This window comes from Momordica charantia, assembly GCF_013281855.1.
Source record: "Momordica charantia cultivar OHB3-1 chromosome 6 unlocalized genomic scaffold, Mcharantia_2.0 BLBB01000006.1, whole genome shotgun sequence".
Taxonomy (NCBI): Eukaryota; Viridiplantae; Streptophyta; class Magnoliopsida; order Cucurbitales; family Cucurbitaceae; genus Momordica; species Momordica charantia.
The window spans coordinates 17,278,904-17,300,155 of NW_028275164.1; the positions used below are offsets into that span (position 1 = coordinate 17,278,904).

At 41.0% G+C, this 21,252-nt stretch overlaps 1 protein-coding gene and 2 non-coding genes across 3 annotated transcripts; 2 read left to right on the plus strand and 1 right to left on the minus strand.

Annotated features, from left to right (window-relative positions):
• The first annotated feature begins 604 nt into the window (after positions 1 to 604).
• LOC148210804 (small nucleolar RNA R71) lies at positions 605 to 711 on the plus strand. The gene has a single exon (XR_015792009.1). It is a non-coding gene; the product is annotated as a small nucleolar RNA R71 (small nucleolar RNA).
• Positions 712 to 11,073: 10,362 nt separating this feature from the next.
• On the plus strand, positions 11,074 to 12,012 carry LOC148210805 (uncharacterized). The gene has a single exon (XM_088125194.1). The coding sequence runs from the start codon at positions 11,074 to 11,076 to the stop codon at positions 12,010 to 12,012; it is 939 nt and encodes a 312-aa protein (XP_087981320.1).
• An 8,318-nt stretch (positions 12,013 to 20,330) lies between these two features.
• Positions 20,331 to 20,437, minus strand: LOC148210806 (small nucleolar RNA R71). Its single transcript, XR_015792025.1, has one exon. It is a non-coding gene; the product is annotated as a small nucleolar RNA R71 (small nucleolar RNA).
• Between the last annotated feature and the right edge of the window lie 815 nt (positions 20,438 to 21,252).

The window sequence follows — 21,252 nt, forward strand, 5'->3', positions numbered from 1 at the left end:
GTATTGTTGTGTAGGTGGAACATAGGGCTGCTTGTTCTGTTGGCTCTGCCCTTGATTAAAACCGCTCGAACCTCCTTGTCCTCCCCATGAGAAATTAGGCTGGTGCCTCCAACCTGGGTTGTAGGTGTTCGAATATGGGTTAAAGTTCCTATTGTTCCCATGTCCTACATAAAAAACGGAAGCAGGGTTATGTGGACAATTATCATAGATATGGTTTTCACTGCAAAATGAACAAATGAGATCGTTGACTTGGCAAACAGGGGCAGGAGTGCAATAATCCGACTGCACATGTTGTATCGGCGTGGCTAATGGATTTTTTATTCCCAATGCCATCTCTTTCAGCCTCTGGTTCATTGTAACCATCTCTTTTTGCATCGAGGTCGCAATGTCCAGAGCCAAAACTCCAGCTGGATCTTGCTTCTTTGGTGCTGCCCTAGATCTTTGCGAACACCATAGTTCGTTATGTGAAGCTAAGTCATTTAGGATGTCAACTATCTCGTTGAATGTCTTCTTTGTAAAGGCTCCGTTGGCGGCATTGTTTAGCATCATCTTAGTAGGATGATCTAAACCTCTAAAGAAATGTTCTATCTGGATGCATGCCGGCAAGCCATGGTTCGGACATTTCCTGATTAGTTCTTTAAATCTCTCCCACGCCTCGTGAACAGGTTCACGATCATACTGTCTAAAGGAGATGATCTCCTCTCTGATATCAGCGTGGCGAGTAGGTGGGAAGAATTTTGTTAAGAACTTCTCCACTAACGACCCCCATGTGGTGATGGATCCCGGTGGAAATGCATTGAGCCATGCTCTAGCTTGGTCCTTCAAAGAAAATGGAAAAAGTGTTAGTCTCAGAGCATCGTCTGTTATACCAGGTAATCGAAATGCATTTGCAATTTGAATGAATGATTTCAGATGATCATGTGGATCCTCATGTTCCTGCCCTCCAAAATGTCCAATTGTCTGCAACATTTGGAACATCATTGGTTTAAGCTCAAAGTTTGCGTGGGCTGGAATAGGGTTGACTATCCCTGAATCAAAGTTCTGAAAAGCCGTGGCGGCATATTCTCGCATTGCCACGTCTCTGTTGTCCGCCATCTAGATATGGTTGAATTCATCATTTCTTGCATGATCCCTCATATTACCGTTAACAGCAGGTGGATCAACCGGATCACGAGGTGGAATATCTGCCATTGATGTGCTTGTACTCTCTACCTCACTTTCAGGACTGATTTCACCTTCTCTCTCTTTTTGCTTTTCTAGTTGTTTTCGAAGTCTTTGCTCCTTTCGAGTTTTTCGAAGGGTCCGCTCAATCTCAGGGTCAAGGGGTAGAAGAAAAGATCTTGTGCTCATGCACTTTAACTTACCCTTGTGAGATAAACGACCAAAAATATAGAACAAAAACGGTGGATGGAAATTACACCCAACAACGATTCACAAAAAATAAAATCTAAAAGAATTTGAAAATAATTTTAAAACTAAAGTCCCCGGCAACGGCGCCAAAAACTTGACTGGGATGTTATGCTGAACGCACGCACTAAGCGTGGTAACAATTATATAGATGCAAGCACACACCTGTCAGAGTAATATAAAATGGATGGAGTATCCAAGTATCGATCCTCAAGGACTTCTAAACAATTTCCAAACTCTGAAGTTTTAAAGAATAGTGAATGTTGAAATGAGTGATTCTTGTAAATGGGAAGTGGTCACAAATAATGGGTTTGGATTTGGGATTTGGACTTATAATAATAAAACCTAGCCCGAATTACTTCAAGTTAGCCAACAAAGAATCAAGGACATGCTAAGGATAATATGCATTTTACTTTAGAAACTAACGACTACGCTTCTCACTTGACTTATGTCTAAGCAAGTTCAAAGTCCTAAGACATTCCCTAATATGTCTATTATGAGAGATATCTTAGTTTTAGGATGGAAATAGTCGCAACCTCGGGTTAAGGTCCTATGTCTAGGCTACTTAAGCGGAACCCTTATGTCTAAGGCGCTCCTCTCCTCGGTTTAACCACTCAACAATGCAAATAAGCAACCTTTTCAGTATTGACTTGTTAAGACTTACAGTGGCCTTCTCTAAATCCTAACTTTTTGGGAAAACATGTTCTGCAGCAGATTCGGCGATACTCAGCCGTTGCTGAGTATCGCCGAATCTGCTGCAGAACCCACGCCTCTCGTCGGACTTGCCGTTCGCGGAGGAGCGCCGCGGCCTTGCATGCAGAAACGCGGAAGAATGAGTCACGCAGCCTGTTGGAAGTCGCCGGAACCGAAGACGACGCTGTCGGAGCCGGGTCGCTGTCGAAGTCGCTTCACGTCGATTTGTGTCGCGCCGCAGCCGCCGTGGGTGTCGTCGTTCCGTTCGGAGTGCGCCGGATGTGCTGCTAGAAAATCAGAGTGGGGGCGGCGGGATTGGAAAAAAAAATGAAGAAGAAATCTGGGGGGAGGGGTGGGGGCGGCTAGGGTAGAAGAAAGAAGAAGAAGAAAGAAAAGGGTTTGGCTAGGGTTTTATTTTTCTTTTGTTTTGTTTTAAAACCAAATTACCTCAATGGAGGCCCAACAAATCCAAGCCCAAGAGAAAAGGAGTCCATTCCCCTTGAAACAAGACCCAACGTACGGAGTCCGGTAATTACTAGTTTAAATTGGAGTTTAGAGCCCGATAATAAAGAAAAATTTAATTATCAATCAATTTAAAACAATTAAATGAAAAAAATCTCCTGATTCGAGACTAACTAACCTGAGCGACTCGGGGCGTTACAATATATATTATAATGTATCAATATACATATAATCCCTTAAGTAATTTGAACAATTCAAATTTTTCCAAAAATTTGATCCTCGTTTTACCTGTTATGAGCTACCAAGGGAACCTAATGGACCTACAGATCCGAAGCTCCAACGATGCAAGAATAATCGGTCAAACTCATTGACCGAGTTAATCTAGATTCGTTAACTACGGGTCATTCCACTAAAGACCCGTAGTTGCACTCTTCTCACTGCAGAATGTTTTCGTGTCCATGGATATACGACCATTAATGACGAGTCAATCCTTCACGAGTGTTCGTAACTCAAGTTGGGTCAAATTACCGTTTTACCCCTGAGTTACATCTTACTCCTTAAACACCACTGCTCCTCTAATGAACAACCCGGTTATGGTCCAACTAATAACCGGAAGTCCCTATCGGCCAATGAGAGGGTGGGGCCCCTTGTTCAAGTCTCGGAGTCAGTATTTAAGGGAACACTAACCTACTCCCCTAAAGTCGGGGAGGAGTGAATTCCATCTTGTGAAGTTATGTTCCCAGCTCCCCACTCGGTCTTGTCCCCAAAATGGTAGGAATGTTGAGTCGGCGACTCGGGCCACTCTCACCCATACAGATCAAAGGACGAGCCCTCACTGGCAGGAGTCCATAACTCACTTAGGATTGAGAATGAGTTGCCTGGTCATCTTAAGAAATGGCAACCTATCAGTTAACGGTGTTACATCTAAAGATTGTCTATTTCGTGGTCCGGTCTTATACAAACTCATTGTATAGGATACCCCCACTCGCATGTCTCCACACGAACGACCTGGATCGAGTCGTCTGTAACCTTTACAGAGTGGACCGTATCCATAGTGTTGCCAGGATAAGTTACCCAGCCTTATCCATATACTATAGACCCTTTAGGTTATTCACGGGACATTATCCATTCATATATCAAGGGTATATCAAATATATACCCCGTATATCAACTATATACCCAGTATATATACTGTCCCGATTACATCATAAATAACCTTGGATGTTTAGTTTATTGGATTTTGGAAAATGCAAAGCTATGATTCAACAACAAATTTATTGAATAAAACTTTATTAAATAGACATATGTTTTTACAAAATACAAACTACGAGTTTAGGGCAACACACCCAACACATTAGCCTCTTGCTTAGTGATCGCAAAGACTCTACCCTTCTTACTTGATTTCTTCTCTTGTGCTTTTGAGTCATATGATTTTTTGGCTCAGTGGACAATTGTTGATGAAGTATCTTGTTTTTCCACAACGAAAGCAGGCTCCTGCCGTTTTGTAACATGTCCCAGTATGGTTCTTGCCATATGTCTTACACTCTGACTGTTGTCTACTACTGCTAGAGCCTACCCTCTTATGAGGTTGACTCGAACTCTGTCCTCCATGGAACTTCCTTTTTGAACCAGCATCTTTGGAAAATGACTTCGTGTTGTCCCATCCTATGACAGGATATGAGCTGTTTGCAACACCTTGGCATAGGTCATCAATCTGAAGGCAGCAACATGCTTCCTTAACTCTGGTCTCAAACCCCTTTCAAATTGTCTGCCTCCTTGTTCTGTCTAGCAGTCGGGGGAAAGAATTTCTCAAAGAAAAGTTCCTTGAACCTATCCCAACCCATAGGATTTTCAGCGACATTCCATGTCCTACGAGTCATATTCCACCATTTATTTGCTCCTCTTTTCAAAAAAGTAGCACAAGCCACTTTCTGACGATCATTGCATTCCATAAAGTCAAAAGCCTTCTCAATTTTCTCGATCCATTCTTCAGCAACAATTGGATCTGTGCTTGTACTATCAAAGAGGGTGGATGAAGCTTTCTGAACTGTTCGACCACACGATTGACTCCATCATTGGCTGGAGCATTCCTGTTAGTTCCTAGGTTTTGTGGAACAGCTAGGATATTATCTTGCGGTTCCTCAACAGTTGTAGTCCTACGGTTATTAGCACTTCGTGGCAGCATTGTTCTACAAAGCATGTGTCAACCAATCCTTACCGGTATGAAAAACAAGATAAATAAAATGACTATATCTTAACGATATAGTGAGTAACCATCACATAGAAAACAAACACTCTCGAAACTCAAAATTCCAAAACTATCAATCCTAATGTTCTGACATGAACTTTAGCACTAACAATACACTTAGGAATCCTAGAGTCTACAGGACCTCAAACCATCGCTCTGATACCAACTGTAACAACCCGTATTTTCCAATACGGTCATTCTGACAAAATGCGGACGCGTAAACAACTAAACACTAAATTAACGGAAATACTTCTTTATTTAATTCGATACCATGACAAAAGATAAGGACAAGTCCAACTTTGACACACACAAAAAAACCTACACTATAATAAAGCCAAAGAATAACTACCAGAACTAACTAAGTTCTCATAAGCTAAAAACAATGGAAAATACTAAAGATTTCAACTCCCATGCCAGAACGCTATTCCTCAATCACTATCTGAGCAGTTACTTGAACCTTCATCTGAAAACATTTAGAAAACAGAAAAAAAAATGAGTACAAAAATACTCAATAAGCAATTTCCATATCGAATTTCAAAATTCATTTTCCTTTCAAAACATTCGTAAACAAAAATACGAACAAATCAAAACTTTCAAAACTTTCAAAAATAAACTAGATTTTCGAAAACAAAGACTTCAAATAAGATAAAATTTCCAGTCCATCAAAACAAACTTTCATTCTTTCAACACAAACTTCCATTCATTCAAAACAAACTTTCATTTGATCAAATTTCAAATCCTTCAAAACAAACTTTCTTTCGATCAAAACTTTCAAAGTTCATTCTAAAACACTTGGTACAACTTTCAAACTTTTGAATAACTAAATCATTCATACTTTCAAAATCAGAGTGGAATGTTGCATTATTTGGGTAGCCTACAGAACATATGTGGTTACCCATCGGTAACACCAATCAATCAGAAGCTTCTATCAGAGTTGTCGAATTAATATCGACCAGAACAGAGTTGTCGAAATAATATCGACCAGAACAGAGTTGTCGAAATAATATCTTCCAGAAAAGGGTTGTCGAAATAATATCGACCAGAACAAACAGAACGGTTACTTAAGTGTGAGGCCATGTGAGTGAATAACACACACATGAATCTTCATTCCCAAGGAATTCCAAACCACAAAAGTGTCTTCCCATAGCCAGAACAGAAATCCATAAATTAGGCTACTACCCCAAATAAGCAAAACGTTCCTCAAAACAAAATCATGCCATATCCAGATAGCCCTATGAAATCAATCAAAATATCTTTCAAATAAAATGCAAAACAAATACTTACTTTCAATATTAAATTAATTCAAAACATTGAAATAATTTAAAACAAACTTTTTCAATCCTCCAAAACATGATTTCAAATATTTGACAAATAAACAAAATATCAATTTCAAACCTTTAAATAAATTTAAACAAAACTTTATCAAATCATATAAGAATACATCAAATACTTTGCAAATAAATATAATATCAATTGTCAAATTAGTTTTCAAATCCATAATAAAACTTCAATTTCATATGCAAGATATCAATTTCAAATCTTCATATCAAATCCAAAATACATTTTAGTTTTGGAAAAGATATGGCAAATCACTTACAATACTTTTCGAAAGGATATGGAAAATTACTTACAATACTTTTTGAAAGGATACAATAAATCTCTTACAACACTTTTCGAAGGGATATGATAAATTACTTACAACACTTTTTCGAAGGGATATGACAAATTACTTACAACAGTTTTTCGAAGGGATATGACAAATTACTTACCTCTTTCAGAAATCCTACGAATCTAATTTACATCTTCCTTGGTAGTTGTCAACTTAGGGGCCTAGAAACAACCAATATCAAAATTAATTCTTAAATCCTATCCAAGGATTTAAAATTCAACCAATTACTAACCCAAATCTTATCTACCCAATTTTCCCATTCAAAACACTTTTTTATGCAAAGTAATTAGGAAAGTATGGATTTGGGGCTGCAAAACCAGATCTGAAAACTAGGTTAAAAAGCCTCTAAATTCAACAATAACAAACTTTAAAATTAGAAGAATCGATATAAATCAGTATGAACTAAATTTACAAGCGAGTGCGATTGATCGCTTGTGATTCAACTCGGTTTAAAAATGATACAATACCGATTTTAAAAACATCATACCAATTCTATTAAAAATAGAGGTTAAACATCTTGGGAGGAAGAAAACAACTTACATTTGTAGACCGTAGACAACCCTCCTTCCTCAAGCACGAAATTTGTTTCGGCACGAACAACGAACCCAAACGCACGAACCAAATGTTGGACACTATCACGAAGTTTCCTAACGATGACTCTAGGAATAAGAGCAGATTGGGGATCCTTATTCTTTGAAGGAAAACAAATGGGAAAAATTATGCTAGTGAATGAGAGAGAGGTTTTTGTTTTTACACGAAAAAACCAACCAACACAAAAACACACTTGCTGTGTTTTAACCAAGGAGGGAGAAGAGAGAGAGTGGGAGTAACCTCACATTATCTACCTCACGATTTCCCAGCAAAACTGTTAGGGAGTGGTGGATTTGGCTGGTTCTGCGGTTCTGGCGCCGGTTTCGGCAGCTTTCGCTGGTTGTGTTTTCCTCCAGTGGTGATGGATGGGGAGCTCGTTGCGGTTCCCTCTGATGATATTGTTGGGGAGGGGGAGAAGTTGTGGGGTAATTCTTTGGTGGGTCAGTTTCTGGACTATCGGCCTCCTTATGCTGTGGTCTCCCGTCTGGTGGCTCGGATTTGGGCAAGTGTGGAGGAGCCGGTTATTACTTATCTGGATGACGGGCTCATTGTGTTCCAGTTCCTGCATGCTTCTTCCTGTGATTGGGTTCTGTCCTATGGGCCGTGGCACATTGGGGGGAAGCCGCTCTTCCTCCGTCCTTGGACTCCTGATATTGTTCCTCAGTCTTTTTCTTTTGCTTCTGTTCCAGTCTAGGTTAAATTGTCTAATATTCCGCTTGAGCTGTGGACTCCCCGGGGGCTTAGTGTTATTGCTAGTGTGTTGGGTGTGCCTCTATGTCTTGATAAGGCTACTGAGGATCGTAGCCGTCTGTCTTTTGCCCGTATTTGTGTTGAGATGCGGGCTGCTTCATCTTTTCCTTTGTCAGTTAAGGTGAAGGTTCGTGATGTCTTGTTTACCGTTGCTGTTGAGTATGCCTGGAAGCCACGGCGGTGTTCGAAATGCTGTATCTTTGGCCATTCTGATTCAACTTGTCCCGTTAAGAAGGTCTGGGTTCCTAAGGCGCCTCGGGGTCCGGTCCCGCCGGTGTCAGCTCCTCTAGCTTCGGTTTCCCCAGTTGTGGTGTCCGGGCCTGGTTGGGCCCTTGCTGTTGTGGCTCCTGCTCGTCCAGTGGAGCGGGCTGTTTCTAGTAACCGTTTTGAGGCTTTGTCTTTACCTACTGAGACTGCTATGGCTGGTCATGACTCTGGTCCTTCAGGTCGGGAGAGTGGCAAGGCTACTCCTGGTCCTTCGTGTGGGGATAGTGGTGAGGAGGTGTTTTCGCCGCTTTTTGGGGATGGTTTTTTCTCGGGTGATGATCAGGAGGGTTTCACTACGGTTGTCTCTCGTCGTCGTCGCTTGTCTCCTGTTTCCAGGGCGTGTTCTTCTTCCTCTCCTGTAGCCCATGACTAGTTGGTGCTCGTGGAATGTGCGGGGTTTGAATGCCGCCGCTAGGGGCCGTGAGGTCTGCTTGTTTCTGAGTAGTGTTCGTGCTGAGTTTTGTTGTCTTTTGGAGACTCGTGTTTTGCTTCGTAATTTTGCCTCTGTCTTTCGCCCCTTCCAGGTGCATTGGCAGTGCGTCAGTAGTTACTCTTCTTCTGGTGTTGGTAGGATTTGTGTGTTGTGGCGTCCGGGACGTTATGATTCTCCTCGATTACTGTTTCTGATAAGTTTGTGCATGGTGTTGTTCTTGATCGAGTTTCTCAGCTTTCGGTGCAGGTTCTTTGTGTTTATGCATCTAATTTCACCTCTGAGCAGGCTCTGTTGTGGGACTCTCTTGTGTCCATATGTTCGTCTTGGTCTGGTCCTGGTGTGGTGATGGGTGATTTTAATGCTATTCGGCACTCGTCTGAGGTGCTTGGTGGTAGTCCTGTTTTGTCAGATCTGGAGCGTTTTGATGATGTTTTGTTACAGGCCGATTTGGTGGAGCCTCGTGTGTCTGGGTCTTGGTTTACTTGGACAAATAAGCATTTGGGGGCTGGTCTTATTCTCAAGCGCCTTGATCGTGTTTTGGTCAATTCGGCTTGGTTTGGTTCCATGCTTGTTTTTAAGGTTCAGGTTCGCGAGTGGGGTGTCTCTGATCATTGCCCTCTTGTATTTCTGGTTGGTGCTGAGGTGCCTAGGTGTCGCCCGTCTTTTTCGGTTCTTTGACTATTGGGCTGCGGATCCCCTTTTCTTGTCAGTTGTTCGGGACACGTGGAAGGTTCATTCCCAGGTTTCTCGTCTTGTGAGTTTTGGTATGAATCTTCGTGCTTTGAAGCCTGTGTTGCGTCGTTTCGGTCATCATATTGGTACTATTCAGAAGGGTGTGCAGGAGGCGCGTGCTCGTATGCTTGCTGCTCAGGCTTTACTTTTGAATGACCCTTCTTCGATAGGTGCTAAGGAGGAGGAGCGGGTCGCCTCTCTTGATTTCTGGGATTGGGCTGTGATGAAGGAGGCTTCGTTGCGACAGAAGTCCCGAGTCTGGTGGCTTTCTTTGGGAGACCAGAACTCTGCTTTCTTCCACCATATTGTTCGAGGCCAGGTTGTTCGTAATGATCTTGCCTCCTTGACGGATGATGCAGGTCGGGTTGTTACTGATCGTGCTGAGATTGCTCGTTTGACGGTTAGTTTTTATCGTCGGTTGTTGGGCTCGAAGTGTGTAGGTTATCGTGATCTTACTGATCGTCTGGCTGCTATTGTGGATTTTGTGTGGCCTCCTAAGTGTGGGGTGGAGTTGTGTCGTCCTGTTACTTCTCTGGAGGTGCGGGAGGTGTTGTTTTCGATGTCTAGTGGTAAGGCTCATGGTCCGGATGGGTTCTCCGTGGGCTTCTTTAAGGCGGCTTGGAGTGTTGTGGGCGATGACTTTTGTAAGGCGGTGTTGCATTTCTTTGATACTTCCTTTTTGCCTTCTGGGGTGAATGCTACGTCGCTTACTTTGGTCCCTAAGATCCCCAATCTTTCGGGGTTAGGGGATTTCCGCCCTATCTTCTACTGTAATGTGTTGTATAAGTGCATTACGAAGCTTTTAGCTAACCGGTTGAAAGTCTGGCTTCCCAGGTTTATTAGTCAGAATCAGTCTGCTTTTGTGCCCGGACGTCGTATTCTCGACAATATTTTGCTTTGCCAAGAGCTTGTTGGGGGGTATCATCTTAATAAGGGTATCCCTCGTTGTGTGCTTAAGGTGGATCTTCAGAAGCCGTATGACTCAGTGCATTGGGATTTCCTGTTTGGTCTGTTACTGGCCATTGGGACCCCGGTTCGCTTTGTTAGTTGGATCCGGGCTTGTGTTACTTCTCCTATGTTTTCCATTTCTCTGAATGGTTCGCTTGAGGGTTATTTTCCTGGTCATTGTGGGCTCCGTCAAGGGGATCCTCTTTCCCCTTATCTTTTTGTTATGGCCATGGAAGTGTTGTCGCGTATGCTTAATCAACCTCCGGCGGGGTTTCGATATCATCCGAAGTGTGATCGAATTGGTTTGACTCACTTGTGTTTTGCTGATGACTTAATGATTTTTTCGCATGGGGATGTTGGTTCTCTTTCCTTTATCCGGGATTCTTTGGTGGAGTTTGAGGCGTTGTCAGGTCTTGTTGCTAATACTCGTAAGAGCTCTTTTTTTGGGGCTGGTCTTCCTCTTGAGGAGGTGCAGAGGTTGGCTTCTTTCTTGGGGTTTTCAGTGGCAACTCTCCCGGTGCGGTATCTTGGCGTTCCGCTTCTTTCTCGTCGGTTGTCTTTTCGCGATTGTAAGCCTTTGTTGGAGAAGATTAGTGCTCGTATTCGGAGTTGGTCGGGTCGTGTGCCTTCTTTTGCAGGTCGTTTGCAGCTTATTCGCTCGGTGCTTCAGAGTTTCCAGGTTTACTGGGCCAGTGTTTTTATTCTTCCGGCCCGGGTGGTGCATGAGGTGGAGCGTATTCTTCGCTCGTTTCTGTGGAAGGGTTGTGAGGGTGGGCCCTCTGGGGCGAAGGTGGCTTGGTCTGAGGTCTGTCTTCCTCTTAGGGAGGGGGGCTAGGCGTCCGCCACTTGGCCTCGTGGAATTGTGCTGTTATTATGAAGCTGCTTTGGCTTCTTCTCATGCGTGCTGGGTCGTTGTGGGTCGCCTGGGTGGAGGTTCATGCTTTACGGGGTTCTTGTATTTGGACTGTCCGGCCTTCGCCCCGGTTTTTCTGGTGTTGGCGGGATATTCTGGGTGTCCGGGATTCACTCCGTCCTTTGGTGCGTACTGTTCTTAGGGATGGTCAGCTTTGTTTTGTGTGGCACGATCCCTGGTTGTCGGGGGGTCCGATTCACCCGAGGTGTAGGGATAGAATCATCTATGATGCTGCTAGCTCTTCTATGGCTAAGGTTGCTAACTTTTTGCTTCCTGATGGTTCCTGGCGGTGGCCTCGTGTTTCGATGGATCTTATTGAGCTTCTCCCGGAGGTGTTGTCGGTGCGAGCCGTGGTTGGTCAGGAGGATCGCCTTGTCTGGATTCCTGCGGTGTCTGGACTTTTTTCGGTCTGTAAGGCTTGGGGGATTCTTCGTCCTCGTCGTCCCCTAGTTCCTTATTTTTCCTTGTTATGGTTTGGTGGGAATATCCCTAAACATTCGTTTATTTCTTGGTTGGCAATTCGTTATCGCCTATCTACGCGTGATCGTCTTCGCCAGTGGTATGCGTTGGTGCCTGCTACTTGTGTTTTTTGTGCTGGTTTGGAGTCTAGGGATCATCTGTTTTTTGATTGCCCTTATAGTAGAGCGGTTTGGGCTGGTATGATTTCGTGGGCAGGTTCGTCTCATCAGGTTTCATATTGGTCTACAGAGCTTTCTTGGATTTGTCATGTTAGTGCTCGGTCGTCTGTTCGGCGGCATGTATGGCGGTTAGCTTGGACTTCGACTGTCTCTCTCCTTTGGAGAGAGCGGAACCTTCGTATTCATGGTGGTCAGGGTCGCTCGTTGTTTGTGCTCCTTAGGGTCATTAAAGCTGAGGTGTATTTTCGTTGCATTACTTGATCAGGGAGTTGTTGTAGGAGCTCTGAGCCCATGCTTGTCTCTGTTTGGGACTTATTTTCGTGATTTCTATTGTTCTCTTTCCCTTTTTTGTTTTGTTGCCTTGATCTCGGGCTGTGAGATCCTCCTTATGCTTTTCTTGTTTTATATATTTTATTTACCTTTGCAAAAAAAAAAAAATTAAAAATATTTTAATTTAATTAATAATTAATCAAATCTTATTTAGTTAATTAATTAAATAAATATAATTTAATTAAACCAATAAATATTTGAATCATATTCAAATATTTAATATGAATCTAATTCCCATTATTCTCTCATAATATATAGTTTTATAATATATCATCATACATTATATTAAATTGTGTCATACACAATTAACTCAAATTCCCTTTAATTAAATTTGAACAATTTAAATTCCTTCCAATACTTAATGTTCTTAATTACCCTATAAACGAGCAAGCAAGAGAACTTATAGATCAAAATCTCCAACATTACGAGATTAATTGGTTAAACTCATTAACCACCTTAATAAACATAGGTGAACTACAGGTTACTCCACTAAAAACCTGTAGCTGCACTATTCTCACTATAGAATATTTATATGTCTACGGATATCGATAATTGACGGCAAGTCATTCCTTCACGAGTGTTCATAACCACAGATGGGTTAAATTACTGTTTTACCCCTATGTTATATCTCGTACCTTAAGTACCACTAATCCTTTAATGAATAACTCGATTATTGTCCTACCAATAATCGGAAGTCCCTCTCTGGCCAGTGAGAGGGTGGGGCCCCTTGCTCATGTCCCGGAGTCAGTACTAATGGAAACACTCATTTACTCCCCTAAAGTCGGGGAGTGAATTCCATCTTGTGTAGTGATGTTTCCAGCTCCCCACTCGGTCTTGTCTCCAAAATTGTAGGAATGTCGAGTTGGTGACTCGGGCCACTCTCATCCATACAGATCAAAGGGCGAGCCCTCAAGGGTAGGAGTCTATAACTCACTTAGGATTGAGAATGAGTTGTCTGGTCATCCTATGAAATAGTAATCTGTTAGTTAACTGAATTACATCTAAAGATTGACTATTTTACGGTCCAGTCTTATACAAACTCATTGTATATGATACCTCCACTCGCATGTCTCTACATGAACGACCTAGAACGGGTCGTCTGTAACATTTACAAAGTAGTCGTATCCATAGTGTTGCCAGGATAAGGTAATCAGCCTTATCCATATACTATAGACCCTTTAGGTTATTCCTGAGACATTATCCACTTGTATATCGAGGGTATATCAAATATATACCTAGTATATATACCATCTCGATTACATAATAATAATCTTGGATGTTTAGTTTATTGGATTTGGATAATGCATTACTATGAATTCCACAACAAATTGATTTTAATAAAACTTTATTGAATATAAATTTATTTTTACATAAATACAAACTACGAGTTTAAGGCAACAAACCCAACAACACTAAATCATGTAAATTTGGGCAACAAATCTCATGGGTTGCCTCTTTCAAAGGTACTTGGACTAGTTTCTAAACAGTGTGATATCTCTATGAATTCTTTTGGTTACCTTCCCTTCTCTAGTTCTACCCATAAGATTTTATAAACATCAAATAAGCTATCTCTCGATAAACTTTTTGAATCTTTATATCCATTAGTCCAATTCTTTAAATCTACCATCTTTAGCTCGATTAAGAAGGGAACTTCTCCCTTTGTTTGTCATCTCCAATCAATGCACTCAATTTATCTTGATTTGGGAACTCGTAGATATGAGACAAACTCAAATTCATTGTTAACCAAGGTGTGGGAAATCCCATCTTGATCTTTGAAAGCGTTTTCCTTTCCCTCCCTTCATCTTGGTCTACTACTGGCCAGAATGAATAAACACTAAGGATGAAACACAAAGTTAAAGAAACATCAAGTCAATGTATTGAACAAATACTAAAACAATATAGTAGCATAACAGAAAGGTGAAAGAAACATCAAGTCAATGTATTAAACAAATGCTCCATAACAGTTAAAATAATAGTGATATGGAGTGAAATACAGATAAACATAAATCATAACTAAAAAATAACACAAAGTTTTCACTTTCGAATGAACTACAAGAGGCCTCTTGAAAACTTGAGCCATAAGGAAAAAGAATCTTCGGCTAAGAAACGCGTTCGAAGTTTTTCTTTGAAACAGTGACGAGTTCCTTAAATGGACGTGACATTTCTCTCAAATATTGTCCCTCTACGATGGAAGAACTGTTGCCCAAATCTCTCGCTCTCGGATCTCTGCTTCGAGCCTTTTTTCTATTGCCGGCCTCTAGGTGGTCTGCTAGTGGCTAGGTTAGAGTTCGACAACCTCACCCTATATAGTAATTGTTTAGCGTCACTATCGATTCCTTGGGTAAGAAGGACTTTCCTTTTCTACCGTAGATTTATAGATTTGGTGAATCGTAGTATTGTAACACTCCAAATATAACGAAGTGCATTGCTTTCGCAACATATTTAATTTTTTCACAATACGTCTTCAAATCATGCAATACACATGAAGTTCTAGAAATACTACATTCTAACTAACTTTTATAATCATAACTGCTCTCTTCTCTAAACCCATATTTCGAAAATATGAAATCACCCACCAAACTTAACGATTTTGATCACAAAAAATCAGAACAGCAACCTGGCTCTGATGCCAATTGAAGGGATGTGAATCCCGGAGCGGAAACGGATTTTCGTTGCTGATTTTCAGGATACAAAATCGAATTTTAAAGAAGAAAAATACAAGGGATACACAAACCTTTTGAAGAACTTTTCTTCAGTGAATCCCCTCGAACACCACCACCGCTATCCTCTTGGGTCTCGGGATCGTGCTTGTGGTAGCACCTTGATAGAAGAGAGGGAGAGATCGAGATAATTTTTGAGAGAGATCTGGTTGTTTTTTCTTTCCCCTTCTGTTCTGTAACACCTTCTATCTAATTCTCCAACACTTGGAGAAGAAGAAGAAGAACGACGTGGGGACGTCACAAAACTTCCCACTCCCCTGCAATTTTGCAGGGGAGTTAATATTAATAATAATATTAATATTAATATTAATATTAATATATATATATATATATATATATATATATATGATATATAATAATAATTAATATATATATATAATATATATATAATAATTAATATATATATAATTAATTAATCAAATTAATTAATATAATTAATTATTAATCCAATTAATAATTAATGAATATATATATATACATAAATAATTAACACTTAATTATTTATTATAAAATTAGAATCATATTCTAAAACATTTATCTCGTATAACCTATAGTTCTAATGTACATCTTATGTACATTATTTTTAACCTATAGTTTTAATATGAATCTTATTCATATTAATTTTATTTGAATCTCATTCAAATAATTTCTCTCATAATATATAGTTTAATTTACAATTAACTATATATTATAATGTATCAATATACATATAATCCCTTAAGTAATTTGAACAATCCAAATTCTTCCAAAAGCTTGATCCTCGTTTTACCCGTTATGAGCTAGCAAGGGGACCTAATGGACCTATAGATTTGAAGCGCTAATGATGCACGATTAATCGGTCAAACTCATTGACCGAGTTAATCTAGATTCGTTAACTACGAGTCATTCCACTAAAGACCCGCAGTTGCACTCTTCTCACTGTAGAATGTTTTCATGTCCATGGATATACGACCATTAATGACGAGTCAATCCTTCACGAGTGTTCGTTACTCAAGTTGGGTCAAATTACCGTTTTACCCCTGAGTTACATCTTACTCCTTAAACACCACTGCTCCTCTAATGAACAACCCGGTTATGGTCCAACCAATAACCGGAAGTCCCTCTCGGCCAATGAGAGGGTGGGGCCCCTTGTTCAAGTCCCGGAGTCAGCATTTAAGGGAACACTCACCTACTTCCCCAAAGTCGGGGAGGAGTGAATTCCATCTTGTGAAGTTATGTTCCTAGCTCCCCACTCGGTCTCGTCCCCAAAATGGTAGGAATGTTGAGTCGGCGACTCGGGCCACTCTCACCCATACAGATCAAAGAACGAGCCCTCACGGGCAGAAGTCCATAACTCACTCAGGATTGAGAATGAGTTGCCTGGTCATCCTAAGAAATGGCAATCTATTAGTTAACGGTGTTACATCTAAAGATTGCCTATTTCGCGGTCCGGTCTTATACAAACTCATTGTATAGAATACCCCCACTCGCATGTCTCCACACGAACGACCTGGATCGAGTCGTCTGTAACCTTTACAGAGCGGGCCGTATCCATAGTGTTGCCAGGATAAGGTACCCAGCCTTATCCATATACTATAGACCCTTTAGGTTATTCACGGGACATTATTCATTCATATATCAGAGGTATATCAAATATATACCCCGTATATCAACTATATACCCAGTATATATACTGTTCCGATTACATCAAAAATAACCTTGGACGTTTAGTTTATTGGATTTTGGACAATGCAAAGCTATGATTCAACAACAAATTTATTGAATAAAACTTTATTAAATAGACATTTGTTTTTACAAAATACAAACTACGAGTTTAGGGCAACACACCCAACAAACTCCCACTTGAACTAAACTTGAGTGAGGTGTACATTATCATAAAGCAAAGGGAAAATACAATAAACTAGGGCATACACTATACCCAATTACATTTCTCCCACTTGCCCTAAACTAACTGTACAAAGCTCGTAAACCTAGACTTTCTAGATGGCCCTCAAACACTTTAGCCGTGAGTGCCTTTGTAAAAGGATCAGCAATATTGTGCTCTGTAGCGATCTTCGTGACAATCACATCTCCTCGCTGCACTATCTCCCGTATAAGGTGGTACTTCCTTTCGATGTGTTTGCCTCTCTTATGGCTTCGAGGCTCTTTAGAATTTGCCGCAGCACCACTGTTATCACAATAAAGTGTGATGGGTAAGTTCATGTTTGGAACGACGTCCAAATCTGTCAAGAACTTTCTAAGCCAAACCGCCTTTTTTTCTGCTTCACAAGCTGCAACATACTCAGCCTCCATCGTGGAGTCTGCGATGCATCCTTGTTTGATGCTTTGTCAAACTACCGCTCCTCCGTTAAGAGTGAATGCCTGACCCCGATGTGGATTTCCTTGAATCCTTGTCTGTTTGGAAGTTAGAGTCAGTGTATCCTGTAAGGATCAAATCCTTAGCGCCATACACGAGCTTGTAGTCCCTCGTTCTCCTAAGATACTTGAGGATTCCCTTAACAGCAGTCCAGTGATCATATCCTGGGTTGGATTGGTACCTACTGATTATCCCTACCGCATAGCAAATGTCAGGCCTAGTGCACAGCATACCGTACATCAGGCTGCCCACTGCTGAAGCATAGGGTATACGTTTCATATCCTCAACTTCTTGAGGTGTCTTAGGACACTGCTCCTTAGACAGATGAATTCCATGCCTGAAGGGTAATAAACCATTCTTGGAATTCTGCATCGAATATCGAGCAAGCATCTTGTCGATATAAGTTGCTTGAGACAGGGCTAACCTTTTGTTCTTGCGATCCCTTAGGATTTGGATGCCAAGAACATACTGAGCTTCTCCCAAATCTTTCATTTGGAACTCAGTCGCTAGCCACTTCTTTATGTCAGTGAGGTATCCTACATCATTCCAAATGAGTAGGATATCATCCACGTACAACACTAAGAAGGCTACGATGTTGTTGACGATCTTCTTGTATACATAAGGCTCATCAACGTTTTGGTCAAAACCATAAGATTTGATCGCAGTATCGAACCTTATGTTCCAAGATCGAGATGCTTGTTTGAGTCCATATATGGACCGTTTAAGCTTGCAAACTTTTTGCTCTTGACCTTGTTTTATGAATGTAACGCCCTAGAACTTCCCACACATTTCTAGGTCACGTTAACTGATTACGCTTGTTTACATGCGTAAAAAGAAGGTTTTAGATGCTGTTTTTACTATGTTTCAGCTTTGTTTCGGAATTTTCTCGATCGTTTGAGTTTCAATTCATGCAAAATTCATATACTATGGTTTGTGGATGGCTTATGTTGTATTTATGACATTTTAGGACCATTTGGGAGTGCAAATTAATCAAAAGAAGCGAAAAGACGAAAAATATACCTCAGGAGGCGCCAGGCGCCTGGGAAGCCTGCAGAAAACAGTTTTTCTTCCAACTTTGCCCTTAATGAAACGCGTCTTCCAATGCGTTTTGGTGGTTCCAACCGATGCATACGTGTAGAAGAAGTGTTCCACTATCAGTTTGAGCACGATTTGGTCAGTCAAAAGAGTTGGAAATGGGTGATTCACCATCGTTTTAGGACCTACCTAACCAATTCTGCACAGCTATAAATTCCAGCAACTTCTCCACCAAAATCATCAAGCCTTGCTTCCTTCTCTTGATCATTTTTAGTGTTTCTTTGTTGCTTTCTAAGTACTTTTGAGTTGCTTTCATTAGTTGCTTTTGGTTTTTAAATCCCGAGCACTTTACATTCTTTTATTGAGCTTTGTTTTGTTTCCATTTGTACTTAGTCATTTTCTACTTATTCAAATATATAAAAATCCAGCACTTTGCTTATCTTCTCTTTGTCTTTACTTTATTTTTAGTTAAGAGAGTTGTGTTTTTGGAGGAAAGAGCACGTGACACTCTCCCTTGCTTGAAAGAGAAGGGCGAAGCTCTCAATCCCGATAAAAACTCTCCGTTAGTTAACTTTCGTTTTTCACACATGCATTCCACATTCAACCATTTTACTTGCTGTATTTTCTTCAATATGTCTTTCTAAATTCCCGTCTCTAGCCCGGTTATGGATAGTTAGCCTTTTATGTCTAAAAAGGGTTTGCTAAGAAGTAGTGTTTTCACTTTCCATTCATTGCTCAACATGTTTTCCCAAAAAGTTAGGATTTAGAGAAGGCCACTGTAAGTCTTAACAAGTCAATACTGAAAAGGTTGCTTATTTGCATTGTTGAGTGGTTAAACCGAGGAGAGGAGCGCCTTAGACATAAGGGTTCCGCTTAAGTAGCCTAGACATAGGACCTTAACCCGAGGTTGCGACTATTTCCATCCTAAAACTAAGATATCTCTCGTAATAGACATATTAGGGAATGTCTTAGGACTTTGAACTTGCTTAGACATAAGTCAAGTGAAAAGCGTAGTCGTTGGTTCTTAAAGTGAAATGTATATCGTCCTTAGCATATCCTTGATTCTTTGTTGGCTAACTTGAAGTAATTCGGGCTAGGTTTTATTATTATAAGTCCAAATCCCAAATCCAAACCATTATTTGTGACCACTTCCCAATTTACAAGAATCACTCATTCCAACATTCACTATTCTTTAAAACTTTAGAGTTTGGAAATTGTTTAGAAGTCCTTGAGGATCGATACTTGGATACTTCGTCCATTTTATATTACTCTGACAGGTGTGCGCTTGCATCTATATAATTGTTACCACGCTTAGTGCGTGCGTTCAGCATAAACATCCCAGTCAAGTTTTTGGCGCCGTTGCCGGGGACTTTAGTTTTAAAATTATTTTCAAATTCTTTTAGTTTTTATTTTTGTGAATTGTTGTTGGGTGTAATTTCCATCCACCGTTTTTGTTCTATATTTTTGGTCGTTTATCTCACAAGGGTAAGTTAAAGTGCATGAGCACAAGATCTTTTCTTCTACCCCTTGACCCTGAGATTGAGCGGACCCTTCGAAAAACTCGAAAGGAGCAAAGACTTCGAAAACAGCTAGAAAAGCAAAAAGAGAGAGAAGGTGAAATCAGTCCTGAAAGTGAGGTAGAGAGTACTAGCACATCAATGGCAGATATTCCACCTCGTGATCCGGTTGATCCACCTGCTGTTAACGGTAATATGAGGGATCATGCAAGAAATGATGAATTCAACCATATCCAGATGGCGGACAACAGAGACGTGGCAATGCGAGAATATGCCGCCACGGCTTTTCAGAACTTTGATTCAGGGATAGTCAACCCTATTCCAGCCCACGTAAACTTTGAGCTTAAACCAATGATGTTCCAAATGTTGCAGACAATTGGACATTTTGGAGGGCAGGAACATGAGGATCCACATGATCATCTGAAATCATTCATTCAAATTGCAAATGCATTTCGATTACCTGGTATAACAGACGATGCTCTGAGACTAACACTTTTTCCATTTTCTTTGAAGGACCAAGCTAGAGCATGGCTCAATGCATTTCCACCGGGATCCATCACCACATGGGGGTCGTTAGTGGAGAAGTTCTTAACAAAATTCTTTCCACCTACTCGCCACGCTGATATCAGAGAGGAGATCATCTCCTTTAGACAATATGATCGTGAACCTGTTCACGAGGCGTGGGAGAGATTTAAAGAACTAATCAGGAAATGTCCGAACCATGGCTTGCCGGCATGCATCCAGATAGAACATTTCTTTAGAGGCTTAGATCATCCTACTAAGATGATGCTAAACAATGCTGCCAACGGAGCCTTTACAAAGAAGACATTCAACGAGATAGTTGACATCCTAAATGACTTAGCTTCACATAACGAACTATGGTGTTCGCAAAGATCTAGGGCAGCACCAAAGAAGCAAGATCCAGCTGGAGTTTTGGCTCTGGACATTGCGACCTCGATGCAAAAAGAGATGGTTACAATGAACCAGAGGCTGAAAGAGATGGCATTGGGAATAAAAAATCCATTAGCCACGCCGATACAACATGTGCAGTCGGATTATTGCACTCCTGCCCCTGTTTGCCAAGTCAACGATCTCATTTGTTCATTTTGCAGTGAAAACCATATCTATGATAATTGTCCACATAACCCTGCTTCTGTTTTTTATGTAGGACATGGGAACAATAGGAACTTTAACCCATATTCGAACACCTACAACCCAGGTTGGAGGCACCACCCTAATTTCTCATGGGGAGGTCAAGGAGGTTCGAGCGGTTTTAATCAAGGGCAGAGCCAGCAGAACAAGCAGCCCTATGTTCCACCTACACAGCAATACATCCCACCACCGCAACAGCAGTACAATCAGAGAACACAGACTCCACCTGTTCAAAATAACAACTCAAATCTTGAGAATATGATGAAGGAGTACATGGCCCGAACCGACGCAGTGATACAATCCCAAGCGGCATCAATGAGGAATTTCGAGACCCAATTGGGACAGCTCGCCAATGAATTGAAGAATAGACCACAAGGTTCTTTTCCAGGCC